Source organism: Misgurnus anguillicaudatus, chromosome 7, assembly GCF_027580225.2.
Source record: "Misgurnus anguillicaudatus chromosome 7, ASM2758022v2, whole genome shotgun sequence".
In the NCBI taxonomy this organism is placed as follows: Eukaryota; Metazoa; Chordata; class Actinopteri; order Cypriniformes; family Cobitidae; genus Misgurnus; species Misgurnus anguillicaudatus.
The window spans coordinates 34,551,217-34,568,615 of NC_073343.2; the positions used below are offsets into that span (position 1 = coordinate 34,551,217).

Sequence of the window (17,399 nt, forward strand, 5' to 3'; positions counted from 1 at the left end):
TGCTTGGTGAATGAGACCCATTGTTTTGAAATTGAAATTTATGCCCCACCTGAAAGTTGAATAAATAAGATCTCCATTAATGTATAGTTTGTTAGGATAGGACAGTATTTGGTTGAGATACAACTAATTGAAAATCTGGAACCTGTGAGGGTGCTAAAAACTTAAATATTGAGAAAATCACCTTTAAAGGTGCAGTGTGTAAATTTTAGAAGGATCTCTGGACAGAAATGCAAAATAATATACAAAACTATATTATCAGGGGTGTATAAAGAACTTTCATAATGAACCGTTATGTGTTTATTACCTTAGAACGAGACATTTTTATCTACATACAAAGAGGGTTCCCTTACATGGAAGTCGCCATTTTGTGCAGCCATGTTTCTACAGAAGCCCTTAATGGACAAACTTTTTTAAAAAATTGTCTCCAACGATGACATGTTTGTCTGGTGGTGGCTACCGTAGCTTCTCTATGTGTTTCAAAAGCGAGGGTGAGCAGTGGACTGAGCCGTTGGTTGCAATTTGCAACCTCACCACTAGATGCCACTAAAATGTACACACTGCACCTTTAAAGTTGTGCAAATAAAGTCAATAGCGACACATTACTAATGATAAATATATATATATCCTTACATATGACATTAAATATCTTTATTGACAATAAGGAAACACATTAGCTTTAAATAGGTTACATCTGGACAAATGTAAATAAAAAGAAAAGCTGTAATGTTTCTTAAGTTAAATAATAATAAGTGTAATACTCTCAGTGTCCTTGAGCTCGGCGTTTACATTTATCATCAATGGAGCTGAAATCTCTCAGACTGTAACACAAACTGGCGCTACAGAAATCTGAATCAGTGATTGAAAACAATGAGCTGTGAGGTTTGTGTACAGTCGGGTTTATACACAACAATGATCAGATGTGCGCTGATGTGTCCTGACATCTGAGAATGATCCTTTACATATAACAGATGTATTGTACGAAGATCTGATCAAACTTTAAGTTGAGTTTTCCTCAAAACCCACTGAACAAAAACCAGCCTGCATTGTTCCCAAAAATGGTAAAGCTCCATAATAAAAAACAAGCTCACAGGAGAAACTGATTTAACACTTAACAAAATATTTAATATGGCCACAAACCTGCAAGAATTGTAAGTTATGAATATTTTATTTAATTCATTATGATTAAGAATTAAGAGCAGGTTTGGGCTGGTTAAAATGTCGATGTTTTACAGAGAAATCTGAATGCTTATCTCCACAGCTTTAAACATTAAAAAAGTGTGCACATAACGCAGTTATTGTACCTGTCACCATTGCACAATGCATGAGGTGTCCTTTCATTCACCGCAGTGGTTTCTGATCCCACAAGAGTCTCCATCTGGTCCCTTGGGGCCCAATTTAGTCACCAGGACTTGCCTGTGATCAGAGTTCATCTCATGACCAACACAGGGTTTATAAGACAAGGAAACCTTTCCATCCCAGCACGAAGACCGGCGAGGGCATCAGTTGAGCAGGATTTTCAAGTCTGCACCGTACTTGCGCAGATATTTGTCATGGTTGTGGTTGACAGCCCAAAGTGTGGGCAAAAAGCGTGGCTGCATGCTCGTCAAAAAGTGCTGCCGCCAGCGGCTCTCCAACTCCATCAGGCCACAAAGACCACGCTCGGCATACGCCCGCACCACCTTCAGTCCGTGTGGCACGTAACTCTCGTTAAAGATCCTGAAAGACAAGCGGAGATGAAAACGATAGACAGACGGATCAACAGACCGGAACTCAAACGAAGCGAGGTCTCACCTGGTCTCGAGCGCCGCAGCTATCTGAAGCATCTCTTGTGTGATTTGCTGACCGTCACAAAAGAAACTCTGGATGACAGACATAAGCTCCTCGCGTCTGGACTCCGGCATCCCGTCACCGGCGCTGAGAAGAGCGCGAGCGGCCGAGCGTACTCGCCGGCGGTCTGCGTCTTCGAGCAGTCTCATGCCCTCCTCGCACCCCTGCGGAGCCGAGTGTTCCTCGGCCAGCTGCTGCTTCAGGACGCCGTCGTGCACGTTGGATGCCGCGTGACAGGCGGTGCACAACAGCAGGATGTCGTGCGAGTTGTGGTCCTTCATCTCGGATGGAAAGTGACGCCTGTACTCGTGTGGGACAATGTTCTTCCTAGATTAAACATCGGCAGTTGACACCACAGATTTTGCAAACTGGCCAGATATGTCTATAAGTTACTCAACATACAAGCTTTTACAATTGTGAATAGCCATATCACGTTAACTAACTATTTAGTACAAGAGCTCTCTTTATTACTAGTTTATTGTTATTAAGATACAGGAAAACAAACCTGATGTAAGACTCCAGTTTGCCACACACCACACACAGATTCTCTTTGGCCGTAAGATAATAATCTTTCTGCGAGTCTGGACGGCCTGATGGCTCGAACAGGAGCCGAACAATAAAAGGGTCTTCACTGACCAACTCTGATGAAAACACATACATCACATTATTACATAATAAACAATATGTGTAGTTTCTGGATAATGACTGATCAGAAGAGCAGTCTATATGTGCCTGATTTATACTTCTGCGTCTGACCTACACCATACCCTCTTCACCACAGACGTACTCACAGTATCCAGACAAAAGCTGAAGAAGCACCAGGTTGTTGCAGTGATGGTGGAAAATAGACAGTGACTTTGTTAATAAGTGCCAAATGATCCAGAGTCAGTTTTTCTTGTCCATTTACAACCCTATGATTTGTCTTTATAATAAAATGGTCTATTATTACCTTACATGAAAGAGTCATGAATAATAATGTTGAGCTCTGCTCTGATTGGCTGTTTCTCAGAGCAGCTCCTTCAGTAGCTCTGTGTGTGTGTGTAAACAGATCTTATGTTTGAGTCTGTATCAGATGAAGAGACAGATTTGAGCAATAATCAATTGTTAATGGACGGTTTCATCGGACACACGTGCACTGACGCGATACACGTCTGGATCCGAACTTTATTTTCGGTTTCATTTTTTTAATGGTCTGACTTTAATGATCTCTTGAACAAATGCCTTGTTGAAAATAACAAATATGTTTTAGTTTCCTAGGTAATCTTTGTGTTGTTTTTTGCTTGTTATATAAATATACTACATTTAAAGAACTTTGATGTTATTTATTCTTAGCAGAGTTTACCGGAAGTTACGTGCGGACCACGACAGCCGCTTGTTTATGTTGTTACTGCTGAAACCATCTATAGGGCTGTCACGGTTATGAAATTTGGCAAAAGGTTAATTGTCGAATAAACTGTGACGGTTATGATGATTAATTGCCTGTTTTAGTGCTTTGAAATTTAATCATCATACTTTTTTTGGTTTGTTTATGAAATCATTTTCATACATTGTTGTGATTATTTAAATTAAATTTGCAATACCTGGCAGTAAATATCAATACACATAACACATATTTAAAAGTAATCTGATAATGTCTCATTTATACAGGCGCTGCAGCTCCCCCTTGTGTTTTTAGAGAGATGTGCAATCATTGTGGTGATCTGAAATCATTGTGATGTGAAAATAATTAAATCATTGTGACAGCCCTAATTGTTAATGGACGTTTCTGAGTGTTAAGTTTGTGTTTTTTTCAGTATGGACCTGCAAAACTTAAGTGTAACGTCAACTTCAGCCTAAACGCTAGCATATAGCGCTAACTAGCATATAGCATTCATTAGCATATAGCATTAATCAGCATATAGCATTAACTAGCATATATCATTGTACTTAATTTAATGTTGGGGAGTACATCTCGACTGTAACGTCATGGTTGGTGTTATGTTGAGATTGGTCTGTTTTTCCAGCGGTCCTTTGCATGCACGAGGTTTACATAAGGAGGAACAATTTGTGTTTGAGGCTCACGATATCTCATTACCATGTACACAACTCTTATTATTCATGCATGCCTACATTACATTTTACAGAACCATTAAATATCGCTCCTCAACTTGGTCCATCTTTGTTTTTACAGTCGCAAGCGGAAAGTGTATATCTTTTTTTGACCTGAGGGAGGGGTTCTAGCAGACCAATCACAGCATTTGCAGTCCGTGTTGTAACATTTTTGGGCAGGTGGGTGTCAGGGCAGAAGTCTAAATTGGGCTTTAGATGAAACTAATGCTGACCAAGGTACAGTTTATTGCACAGTACCAATAGAACAATATTAACCTTCGATAGGATATGCCAGTGACTTGATGCCAAGTGCTAAATGATGCCACCTACTGTAATTAATACGCATAAAATTTAAAACTTTTAACTTACCAAAAGGCTTCTGTTAATCTGTTTGTCACGCTTAAATGCCATTTAGCTGTAACTACAGTATATTCATAAACCAGTATACCATTGATTGAAATAATTTGGTTTCTTCAGTGGTCATGATGATCAAATCGCTTAATAAAGACAACAAAGAAATAAAGATTTGCATGCATGTGTCATACATCTCAATTTGCTCATTTCTTGTAACGTCTGTCCACTACAGTAAAATAAAGGCATAAAGAACAGCGTGTACCTCCAATTCCCTTCTCCAGGTACCACTTTGCTTTCTTTTTGTCACATGTGCAGAGCGGCTGGCCGTCGGGTGCGTGAAGGAAGCAGTTATCATAAAGGGGAGATTTCCTGAGTCAATAAAAACAAACACGTGAGCATCATTCACCGCAGAAAACCTTTCAGCAACAACAATAATAACAACAATGCATCATCACCTGGCAGAATATCCCACTCCCAGTGGTTTCCGTTTGTTCCTCCGCGGGTCTGGAACTTGCTGGTCTCCAGACTCAGGACTGTCCGCGGTGGACTTCCTGCTCCGTCTCCTCCTTTCCCCGTCTTCTCTCTCTCCTCCACAGTGCCCCCTAAAGGGCAAATCTACCAGCCCCTGGCACCGTGATGCCAACTGAACAAACACGCTTTCACCCTCAGCGGGACGGCTGAGCTCGGCAGTCAGCTGCAGCAGGTGAAAGAAAATCGCAATGGAGATCTGCGCGTCACGGGCTGCATAGGTCATCTGGTGAATACAGTACAGGACAGTTACTTTACACGGTAGAGAAAACACACATGGGTGATTCTCGCAAAATTAGACTTTTGAGGTGTCATAAAACATTTTGAAAAAAAGTAAATGCTATCAAAAATAAGAAGCAAACAGTTACAAACATCTCTTCGTGTACTATTTTGCACATGATTTCAAATGACATCATACAAACCAATTTTGTAGTTTTTTCCACATTTAAGGAGAAAATTTTCATTACCGCAACGTGTCCATGAGTGCATTTTGGGTTATTTGACATGGAAATATTTATAATTAAAAAATCTAAAAAATAAAAAGCTTCAGTGCATGTTAATCTATAAACATTTACAGTAAAGAAACATGTGCTATTTGGTGATTATTGGTAAATGTAGAGACAATGATTAAGGAATATAAATGTGTACATTTTCTCATCCTCCGCAACAATTTTCAATCATTGTTTAAGCCCTCAAAGAACTAACATTTAAGATGGCTACCAGGTAAGCAGTTCTTATTTTTTCTCTCCAGATAAAAGTTGAAATTTTGTTTGTCATAGTACCTAGAAAACTTTTTAATTCTCATTACCGAAACATGAGTTTGTAAATGCATATATATAATGTTGCGGTAATGATAATTTCTTTATAATGATAATCTAAAAAATTTAAATAATTATATATGAAATATTTTTTAAATCCTCTAAAAATAATGTTTATAGTAAGTTCAGACCTTGATCTTATATGTGCAAAAAAAATTGGCTTCAATGGCTTTTAAAAAATTCTGATGCTGGACACCTTCTAAATCTGGATTTCGTGAGAATCACCCACATGTACTTCTTCGTTCGACTATTCACCTGTTCCTGGGTCAGTATGTCTGCCTCCCAGTCACTGCAGCGCAGCTCGTGGGATTTGTCCAGTGTGATATTCAGCAGGTCTGAGGCCAGAGACTTCAGACTCAGTCCGTTATTCAAAACAGCTTGCCTTCAACACATTAAAAAGTGAATAATGATTGGTCATTTTACTGTATGATTTATTGGCTTATAATAAAAAAAACATCAAATATATCGGCCACTGCAGTATATATCAGTATATCACTACTGTAGATATATGAAATATAAACTTTAATACAAATCACCTTTTTGTTTGGTATATATACCAGGGATGCCCAAACTCAATCCTGTAGGTCCGGTGTCCTGCTTTTTTGTTTTAGTTTAGCTCCAATCATACCTGAAGTATTTAATTATGGTCTTACTATGCATACTAGAAACAAGTTGGAGCTAAACTCTGCAGGACACCTGCCCTCCAGGTATATACGGTCACACCATCCTGCCCAAACGGCATCATTACCTCTGTCTAAGAGCCAGATATCGAAGGTCCACTGTGCATTCAAGAGCCAAGCCATGATCATTAGCCAGGCGCTTTCCATCCTCAAAACATCCCACCCCCACTTTAAGTACACGGGGGTCTGAGAGGACCCTGGCGAGACTTTTGGGCAGAGGAAGCTGTGCGTCACGAAACGTCAGCAGTCTGACCAGCACGCAGCGGCCAGAGAACGTCGCCAACTGGAGTAAGGAGACCGCGGAGGCTTTGCCTTTGAAGGACACCTGCGGGTCAGAAAACATCTTGTGAAGGAACGCGTTACTAAGACGAGACCGTTTCATTTCACCACTTACAGACCCATTCTTACACGCATGCGTTTTACCCATTCACAGTCCAATCCCAGAACCGGATAGACTGACAGGTCTTTCTGGAACGCAGGCCAAAGCGTCTCCCACTCTTCTGAGGAACTCACGATCACAGGTGGCACCTGTAACAGGGCATCGACGGGCGGCAGTGGCACAGGCTTTTGGGTTTGTGTTGGCGCGGATCGCTGTTGTTTCGCAGGCTCTGATTGGGTGACGTCCGGCTCCAGCTGGGCTTGAATGGGCTCGGCTGTAGGGGGGTCTTTCAGGGCTTTCCTCTTCTGAGAGCGAATACTGCGCCATAGGAACAAACCACCGAGCGTGGCACCTAACATAGTGGCCACAGCTGCCGTCAATGTGCTCTGTCTGGACATCTTTGCAGCTGCACCACCTCCCCACTAAAAACAAAACAAGGGATTTAAGGTGACTTCAGAGATGCCCGTACAAAATGAAACATGGCACATTGGCATATTGCTGTTCTGATTGGTTAATACTAATACCACTATCTAGGAAGTAGTGTGGCCAATACATATTATAACATTTGATGATGCCAAATTATACGTAACTATATTAAACAAATATTTAATTCAACACATTATAAACAGAAATCGTTATAAGCATTGCTGTCAGCACTGTTATCTCATGGAGGAGACATCCTTATTATTCTGAGTTATGTTCAAATGTACAGATTTAAATGCGTTAAATATCACTCCTCCATGACTGATTCATAAAAATACTCGTGTTCATAATAAGTTGGGAAATAAATAAAGATGAAATCAGATGAATGAAATCACAGCGTGTTTGTGTTCATATCAATGGTGTTTCATAGCGGATTTCTGTCGTTCACGCGTCTAAATACATCTTTAAACTATCGTGTCGTGTTGTTTATAATAAACATACCTGTGACACTCAGCTGATGTGACAGTTAAATCAGTAAACACACCTGCTGTGCACGAGCTTCTGATGATCAGCTGCAGCGCTTCTGCTTCATCTGTTTTATAAACATTAGCACACGCTACAGCGACCCCTGCTGGACCAGAGCAAGAACGCATGCGCAGAAACAACAAGAGACGTGTAACTACATGCCACGCTGCGTAGATTGATAGCGTTATGACATCAAAGTACCGCGAGAGCGATTTCAAATCAGAACTTTGGACTTGCTCTCGCGATGCTTTGACGTCATAATTAAATCAAACTGCGCAACGACATATGAACGCATTTAAGATCTTGCGTTGAGAAATATGGATTTTGGTCAAACTTTAGCGGAGTAAAGTCAACTATCAGTGTTTGCATAAGTATCCCAATATCACTACTAACTACTATAAATAATATTCTTAACACAACACCGACTGTAATGTAATTTAAATGTGATTGAGGCAGACACATCTAACAAAAGTTTGATGAGGCATTTTCTATTTTTCTCCTGTATATAATATCTTTCATCTTCAGAAAATATCATATATTGCACACATTAGCAATATTATTATCATCTCATACACAAACATGCTATCCTCCAGAGGGCGCATTCCCCGTAAAACCGCATACAAATCTCATGTCCCATTGGTATTTGCAAATGGTATCTCCAGAAATTGCTATGAAACGACTTCTATCTAAAATCTATAAACATTTAATAAACAGCAACGACTGCGATTGGTCAATTTTCCCCAGTGCTGAGAAAGGAAACATATGCCATTCAGATTAATGCTATTTACATTATAGTTGCCATTTGAATAATAATTCAATTAAAACTTAAATGTCACGGATAAACGTATAAAAGAGATAAATAGAAATAACTGATGGATTTAATATTCAAATGTACTTAACAGAGATCTATCTGTGAATTTTATCGTCTAAATTTTGACTTTAATGGGAATAAGTTTTATGTTTTATTTCAGTAAGACTGAGTCGGATTTCTAAAGGTAGCAGTAAACCTTCGCAGCTGACTCCGGGTTCAAATGAGCAGCTTTCATCATCACTGACACTGAGAGAGCGCGTTCACGAGAATCCTGGGGCACGTTCAATCTCACAACGGTGCGCATCTTTTTGCTACGGTTTCCGGGTTGAACGACATGTTTCCTTGAAACGTTGTGCAACGGAATGCAACAGGTTTTAGAAGCGTTTTCTCTTGTTTGGTGGGTGTGTCAGAAATGTCAGCCCAATCAGCGGCAAGATGTATAAAACCACGCGATAGTAAAGAGACAGCTCGCTCAATGGGTTCAAGTTGGAATGTTGTCTTTCATTCTGGACGGCAAGGTCAGTGACTGTAACATCGAGGGTATTTTACAGTATTAAACACACATTTATAACGATTTCATCAGGCTTCAGAAACATTTAAAAAAGAACACAAAGAATGGCCTCTCAGCTACCGTAGTTGCAACTCTTGCGTCATCACAAAAGGGTGTTCAATGCATCACCGTTTAAGTTCAATAAACGTTGTGCAACGTTTTGTCGGGGCTGAACGCAGCCCTGTTGCTTCTTCCAGTGCCAGTGAAGTCTCGCTTAGCCACACCTTAGCCACATTTTTTTTTTACCTTAGCCACATTTTCATACTGAAGCCAACGGACTGTGACGTGTGCGTGACGTCAGAGATTACTTCCTGCAGTACTCCGCCCAATATAATTAAAAATCAATGGGAGAAACTCAAATTCACACTTTAATCCCTTAACTGGTGCAGTCATTTTTTAGTGGGGGGTGAAAAATGATGTACACATTCAAACTAATATAACACTGGCATTTTTTTGTCTAGAAGCCTAATCTTAGTCTTCAAAGAAGAAACTTTAAAGGTTTTTTTACAAAAGTGTCTGGAGGTGAAAATATTAAATAGAACATTGTTATAGCAGTTTACATTTATTTTAATAAATACAAATAATGCAATAAAGTATATATTTTATACATAAAATGATTAGGTTTGTGTTAAACTTTTAGTGGTTTTAACAACAACGACCACTAGGTGTCAACGGGTAGCTGCAAAATCTTGTCACAAATTAATAAATTACTGTCACTGCATTATTATTACTGCTTAAACGGTTTGAAATATGAAAACTAAATTCTTTGACCTTTTCAACGATATATAGTTTGTTGTGATAGATTCAAATTTACATGCAAAATATTAAAGTAAACTCTGGTGTCCCACTCATGTGACAGCACCAGTTAAGGGTTTAAGCAATTTTTCTCATTTTTAGTGTTGTCTTAGCCACTGTTTGTTACCACAGCATTTATATAAGGAACACAGGTGAGCAGCTCTGTAGGTCATGAAACATGAATGTTTTAGAAATAGTTCACCCAAATATGAAAATTACCTCATAATTGACTCACCCTCATGTCATCTCAGATGTATATGGCTTCATTTATTCAGCAGAAAACAAACTAATATTTTTATAATCTTATACAGGGTTAAAAAGCTCTGGAAAGCACATGGGGCTAATTGGGACACTGCCTTATGTATGACACCTAAGGTCTATAGGTAGACCTTATGTATGACACCTAAGGTCTATAAACTTACCGTGCTGATGTGTATGATAAATCAGGGTTTCCATTCAAAGTTCAAAGTCAAATTCCTCGAATTCTCACTAACTAATAAGCTGAATTTCCATGACTATGTCCGGGATGCCGTGAGCCTGGATAATGTAGACCATGAGTTTATAAAAATGTAGCTTAAATACATAAGATTAATAAACAATGCCAATAAACAGCCGTTTAAATTGTAGTCTCACTAGACATAAGCAAAGGTTCGAACCCAGAAATGATATTCCTTGTGTCACAAGTTAACAAGCGGATTACATTTTGATGAATGGAAACTTAACATTTAAAGCAACAAAAAATCATCCCTGATATTCCTTGACTTGAACAAAAAAGTATAAAATTCCTTAACTTTCAATGTCTGGAAGACCTTTTAAAACTCCATTATAATCCAGAAATTCCTTGACCCTTGTGGGAACCCTGATAAATGGATGTGCAATATCTTTATTGCTAAAAGAGTCCTACACATTACAGCATTTTGATATAAAATGTTTATCTGCGAAAGTGATATATATCTGACATAAGGGTGACTAAATAATTTTCATATTTTAATTTAAACAAAAAAAAAGTGTACATTAACTGAGCACACTGAATTGTTTTCCTCTATCACCAACATTTTATTCAATCTTTGAGATTAAATTTTTCCGTAAAGAACTGGAATACAATGCAATACTTACAAAATGGAATGAAAACCTAAAAACAGGACCAAATCATCTTCATGTCTGATTAAACAAAAGGGTTGATCGGACGAGTGAAAAAACGAAAAATAAAAAAAGGTATAGTTAATCTAACCGGAACCATTTTTTGGCTGGAGCCACAGGTCATTTACAGACAGAGATTGAAGCTCATCAATGCCAAAGACCACATTAAGTGGGTAAATGATCAATGAGTACAGTGCTTGTGCTATCATGAATAGATATCTCTCTTTATCCAAATAAAATACAAATTAAAGTGGCTTGACAGACACTGTCAAATAGTGTTAAAATTCATTAAAAAAACCTTCTAAAAATTATTATATATATATATATATGAGTAAAAGAAATAAAAGTACTGATGAGTAACAAAAAAGATTAAAATAACAACATTGTCTGGGACCCGCTTGATTTAAAGGTCTTTAAACCCAGCGCTGGGTCCATATTGATTATCTACATACAAAACATCCAAACTATGTGAGATGGCCATAAGACTAAAACTGAAAAAGAGACAAGAAATTAAAAATGTCCCTTCACACAAACATATATATATATATATGCTCTTTTCCAGTATGCACACAAAATAAGCCTGCACCTTTGGAAAGATTATTTACAGCTCTTCTGTTAAATTTCAAAGCTATTTAAAATATACTTAATGCATAAAAATAAAGATTTTGGCATTCATCCTCTTCGAATTGTGAAGTTCTACAAGAACCTCGAAGATCCTCAGTGCCTCGTCCTTCAGGTAGGGAGCAGTCATCCAGCCTGCTGCTAGGGGGCGCTGTGAGACGAGTTAGTGGTGTAAAGGGAGTACTGAACAATATCGGGTCATTTAAAGATTTGTTTTAAAAATGTTTCAACATACATCCATCCATCCACGCCCTCGTCTCTATCACGGATGTAAAACAGACACGGGTAAGCAAACAAAACATACATATGGAGATATGGAGCTGAAGTGGTTCGCAGGGCCGATCCCCTTTTGTTGTCCCTCCACTAACATCCAACGTGTTGTCCTTCAGTGTCGGTTTGTGAGTCTTAGTCCTTAAAGTTGAATCTCAAAGGTCTTGTGAAGATCACTGGAGAAGGGGTTCGTAGGGGAGGGAGCGGTGCGCTGCTGCGATCGACTCTCCAGGGCGGCCCACTGGGCCTCAAAAGCATCGACCGGTTGCTGCGCCGCTGAAGACTGCACGGGTGACTGCCAGCTGTTAGCGCCGTTTATAGCGGCACTCGCTTTGGGCGGCTGCAGCACGGTGGCGTTTGACGGCGGAGGTAAGAACGGTTTGCCGAATGCACTGCATGCGCTTTGGGTTTCGAACTGAGCTAAGGGCGGGGTGGAAAAGGGTGATGACTGAGGCTGCGTCTGGGGCACTGGAACGGGCACTTGGACGGGCATCGCCGCGATGGGTTGAGTTTGTGTGGCAGAACCAAACACATGGGCCACCATCTGCGAAGGTGTGATGCCGACCACCGGAAAGCTCGGTTGGACGTACGGGAGCCCGTTGGACACCGGGAAAGAAGCCGGGGCCTGCGCGTGAAACGCGGGTTGGCGCGGGGGCACGACGGGGACCGCAGGAGGTAAGGCGGACATGAAGGGTGCAGAAGGACCTGATGCCATAGGAGCAGGCACGGGGGCAGGAGGCGTCTCGGTGGCGGCAGGTTGTTGGGCTCTCACAGACTTTGTCACCTCCTCCAGCCAGCGGTCTGCTTCAGACGGTGTGCGCTTGTGAGAGGTCACAGATGGGGAAAGATTGGAGTTGACTGCAGGTGCGGCATTCGGCCATTCAACCCCTACGGAGAAAACATTAAAACGATTATTTTGTAAGATAACACCAAAATAGCGTATTTGTAAAACTATGTTAGCAAGCTCCGAGCTCTCACCCGTCTGTGCCGTCGTAGGGGCTGGTGCTGGGGTTTTGCCCCAGGGGTTAGTCTCTCGGACCGGCAGAGGAGGTGGTAGGATGGGAGAGTTAGCAACCGTTACGGTGACGCTGGGTGGCGGGAAGGCAGGAGCTGTGCCATTCACTACAGCAACAGATGACAGCATGTGTAGAAAGACACAAAAAACAGAGATCAGAAATCACACACACATTTATTTATTTACTATTTTTGTTCTAGTGAGATGCAAAACATTGCACACCTTGGACAAGGATAACATACAAAATGTGAAGTGTTCATGTCCCCAGCATTAAAAATGAGAACCGCTTTTTTAAGAATAGCCCTTTTCACACAGATATTATGGAAAATGCATCTGGGATCATTTGATTTTTGGTTCTTTACACCGGCAATCATTTTCCAAATCTGTGCGTGCATTCACACACGTACCGTAAAGATCCTGTTAAGACACTTGACGTGTTTAAAGCCCTGCACTTGGTAGATTTTCCACAGCGTCTGAAGTTTGGTAATTATCCGTGATTTTTATTTCTGGAGAAACATTGCGTGTGCATGTTTGTTTATGACATGATCATAATGAGCGCGTGATGCGCTGTTCTGTCATGCTGGTGAATGATCTCAACTTCAGCGTTGATAGTGATGAGCTCCCTGATCTCTGTTCTTTAGTCAAGTTTGCAGACATTTCTCATCATGAATGTTGATTAAATTTAAATGCGTTTAAATCCCCGTGTCAAAGAGCTGAACCACAACTTCTTGTTGCAATGACACACACATCCTTACTACGGCACGCCCCTTACGGCATTGTTTCTGCATCTTGTTCACAATTTTCTGGAACCAAAGTGTCGTGTGAATTGGGTTAACTAGTTAAAGGATTAGTCCATTTTCTTAAAAAAATCCAGATAATTTACTCACCACAGTCGAGAAGAAATTATGTTTTTGAGGAAAACATATCAGGATTTTTCTCACTTTAATGGACTGTAATGGACCCCAACACTTAACAGTTTTAATTCAGTTAAAAATCATTATATTATAAACAATCCCAACGAGGCAAAAGGCTCTTATCTAGCAAAACGATTGTCATTTTTGACCAGAAAAAATAAAAAACATGCATCTCCAAATCACAACTTCTCATCCATCTTCAGTCCTGACGCACCAGCACGACCTTACCTAATTGCGTAGTGACGTAGAAAGGTCACGTGTTACATATATGAAATGCACATTTGCGGACCATTTTAAACAATAAACTGACACAAAGATATTAATTATTATCATTTGACATACAACAACGTAGGAACGGTCCTCTTTCTCCACACTTGTAAACACTGGGGCATACTTTCACATACGTCATCCGTGAACTCTTGGCGTAATGACGTATTGCGTGAGGTCACGCTGGCGCGTCACAGGACCGGAGATAGACGAGGAGTTGTGGTTCAAAAGTGCACATCTTCCATTTCTCCCATCAAAAATGACAATCGTTTCGCTAGACAAGACCCCTATACCTTGTTTGGGATCGTTTAGAGTCATTTAAAACTCCGTTGAAAAAACTGTTAAGTGTTGAGTAAAGTGTTAAGTGTTGGGGTCCATTAAAGTCCATCAAAATGAGAAAAATCCTGGAATGTTTTCCTCAAAAAACATAATTTCTTCTCGACTGAACAAAGAAAGACATCAACATTTTGGATGACATGGTGGCGAGTAAATTATCTGAATTTTTTATTTTTTTAAGAAAATGGACTAATCCTTTAAATAGCTCTGTCATCAACTGGATCTTTGTCAACCCAAACCATAACCCCAAAATCAGATGATTGAAAAGAATAGCATACAAGCCTCTAACCTATCCTGCTGTTGATTGATATTCAGGATGACGTCATACTTGGTGAAATCATATTCAGACTAATAATGAGGTCATGAATGCATTTGCTTCTCGATTAACATTCTATCTGCACAATTATACCAAAAAACATGAATCCATCTGACTGCTAAAACTGAGTATGAGTGTAAGAGTGCAGCTGACCTGGAACAGAGGGCGACTGCGGTGAGGACACAGGTTTAGGCATGGGTGCGGATGAGAAGGGATCTTCTGTGGGTTTGCTGAAGGTAGATGTGATCTGAGTGCAGAGAGAGCTGATGCTGTCGCTTTCACACTCCACCTCCATCACTGACAAACCAAACAACACATTCACATTTACTCAAGAAACCAGCAGTGAAAATGTTAGATACAGTAAACAAGAAACAGTACGTTTATTCAGGATAAAATCTACATTACATAACGAATTACATTGACATTAAAGCGAGTCTGATAATGACAAACAACAGTGGCGGCCGGTGATATGTGTTAGTTGCATCATGTGAACCTATGCGCATCATGAATCATGTCAAAATATGAGCCTGCCACACACGCGTCAAAAGGGTTTATGATAAAAGTGACGTTTACTAGAGACAAAAAAATTTTTAGTGTAAAAAGACACTAACTTAACACTTAAGACAGATTATCAGTCCTTCCAGAAAAACGCAGAGTTTTTTTGTGATTGTTGCGGGCAAAAATCCTTGATCTTGCAGCACATTTTCTTAAAAAATGCAATGGAATATGCAGGATATTTATGCAATTTTATGCAATGAAATGGGGGGAACGTGCAACAACTGCGGGAACGTGAAAAAACTGCGGAAACGTGCGGAAACTGCGCGAACGTGCGGAAACTGCGCGAACGTGCGGAAACTGCGCGAACGTGCGGAAACTGCGCGAACGTGCGGAAACTGCGCGAACGTGCGGAAACTGCGCGAACGTGCGGAAACTGCGCGAACGTGCGGAAACTGCGCGAACGTGCGGAAACTGCGCGAACGTGCGGAAACTGCGCGAACGTGCGGGAACCTGAGGAAACTGCCGGAATGTGCGGGAACTGCCGGAACGTGCGGGAACGTGCAGAAACGGCGCGAACGTGCAGAAACAGAAACTGCGCGAACGTGCAGAAACTGCTGCAACGTGCAGAAACTGCGGGAACGTGCAGAAACTGTTTTCAGCTTTTGCTGCTTTTCAATGATGTTCACGTCACATAATCATGTCACTTCATAACGTTTCCATGGCAACAGGAGACATGGCTGCGCTCATGTGAGGTAAATGCAACAATTTTTAACTTTCTGCTAAGATATATGTGATTTTTGCTACAAAAATGCAGAGATTATGAACTCATGCAAGCCCTGCACATTTTGAGCACGGAAATCAGCAATTTATGTAGAGAAAGTGCGGGTAGTCCCCCTCACAAATATACGGACTTTGGCTCATTATACGTTAAATCATGCGATCAAGTTTTTCTGGAGGGACTGGATTAAGTGAGTATCTGGCAAACGCGAGCGTCTATTTTGTCAAAAAACCCTACCAAGCACCTGCAGCAGGCATGTTTTTTGACACGACGCATGTTGCACATGGTTCACATGACGCGCCAAACACATATTTTGAGATGACGAGCCACACACGACAGGTTAAATACATCTTTTGACGAGATTTGCATCGTGCACCCTCGAAAAAGAAGTCACCGGCCGCCACAGGCAAACAATCTACCAACGTAATGATGCATTGAGCGATCTGTGTCCCTGGACTCGGAATCAAATATTTCACCAATCTTTTTTCTTGCATAGATAAAAGTATAAAACTGATCTGAACAATCATCTACAAAACAATCGAGGTGGATATAATTGCAGAAAGTTGCATAAGACTATAAGATATCAAGCAAGGACTATAACAACAAACCACATAATGTGACCTCTGCAGCGTGTACATCAGCGCTCACCAGTGTTTTTGATCGAGAAGTCAGACTTGCGCTGCACAGTGGATGGCAGTTCATTCATGCGCAGTGACATCTGCCGTTTAAAAGGTGAGGTTTTAAGCGTCGGGAAACCCCGGAACGAGCCCTGGCGAGCCATCACTTCCACAGGGGCGTGCCGTCGAGGGATGGCGTGAGGGTTGTTATCCTGAGGACCCGCTGTGGACAGAGGAGGAGACGAGGACGAGCCGTTGGATCCGACGAGGGAGACCGATGGGTTAATCACACCGCCAGAAGAGTTGCCCAACATCACCTCCGAGTCTGGGAAAGAAAGATGGCCTGTTAGGTTTTAAATTATTTCTTGCATGCGAAATTTAAATTTGGAAGAGTCTGTCAGGACACAACATCTGTGATTTAGTGACACTTTTGTTCCTGATTAAGAAAATCTCTTTTTAGGGCTGTCCAAAGATTAATCACGATTAATCACATACAAAATAAAAGTTGATAATATGTGTCTATATATTTAACTATTTAGATTTTGATTTCATATTATATATAGATATACAAATTAAAAATATATATAAATAAAAACAATTTTCCTATATATATATATATATATCACATCTTATCTCACACACCTTTCTTGGCATCCTGTAGTTGTCGCATGACCTCCTCTCGTTCCGCCTGCTCTGTTGCCGTGGTAACGCGGAAGGAGCCCTCCCGTGTGAAAGTGGTACGGTTGGCATCAAAGGTGGCCGTGACCCCGCACTCCTTTTCCCTCTTCTGTTTCCTCTCCAAACACGCGGCAAACGCGCAGCCCACCGCGTGACTGAGACGCTCGCCCT

The 17,399-nt window shown here is 40.7% G+C and overlaps 2 protein-coding genes across 6 annotated transcripts in view; both read right to left on the reverse strand.

The window, feature by feature from the left end:
• Positions 1-633: 633 nt before the first annotated feature.
• On the reverse strand, positions 634-7,753 carry exd2 (exonuclease 3'-5' domain containing 2). 3 transcript variants are annotated; one of them, XM_055172817.2, is made up of 9 exons: positions 7,599-7,753; positions 6,719-7,096; positions 6,364-6,620; positions 5,871-5,997; positions 4,725-5,023; positions 4,532-4,638; positions 2,333-2,468; positions 1,792-2,154; positions 634-1,716 (listed from the first exon to the last, which is right to left on the reverse strand). In XM_055172817.2, the coding sequence occupies exons 2-9, from the start codon at positions 7,070-7,072 to the stop codon at positions 1,500-1,502; spliced, it is 1,860 nt and encodes a 619-aa protein (XP_055028792.2). In that variant the 5' UTR covers positions 7,073-7,096; positions 7,599-7,753; the 3' UTR covers positions 634-1,499. The 3 variants fall into 3 exon arrangements, with proteins under 3 accessions (XP_055028792.2, XP_055028789.2, XP_055028790.2); XM_055172814.2 differs by having other exon boundaries at positions 6,704-7,096; XM_055172815.2 differs by having other exon boundaries at positions 6,704-7,096; positions 7,642-7,730.
• A 3,057-nt stretch (positions 7,754-10,810) lies between these two features.
• The window catches only part of numb (NUMB endocytic adaptor protein), a 49,650-nt gene continuing 43,061 nt past the window's right edge, over positions 10,811-17,399 (reverse strand). For all 3 annotated transcript variants that reach the window (XM_055172811.2, XM_055172813.2, XM_055172812.2), the window contains 5 exons: positions 17,193-17,397; positions 16,582-16,875; positions 14,811-14,954; positions 12,788-12,931; positions 10,811-12,697 (listed from right to left, as the gene is read on the reverse strand). In XM_055172811.2, coding sequence (XP_055028786.2) covers positions 11,952-12,697; positions 12,788-12,931; positions 14,811-14,954; positions 16,582-16,875; positions 17,193-17,397 — 1,533 coding nt within the window. In that variant the 3' untranslated portion in view covers positions 10,811-11,951. The remainder of the gene's footprint in view (positions 12,698-12,787; positions 12,932-14,810; positions 14,955-16,581; positions 16,876-17,192; positions 17,398-17,399) is intronic.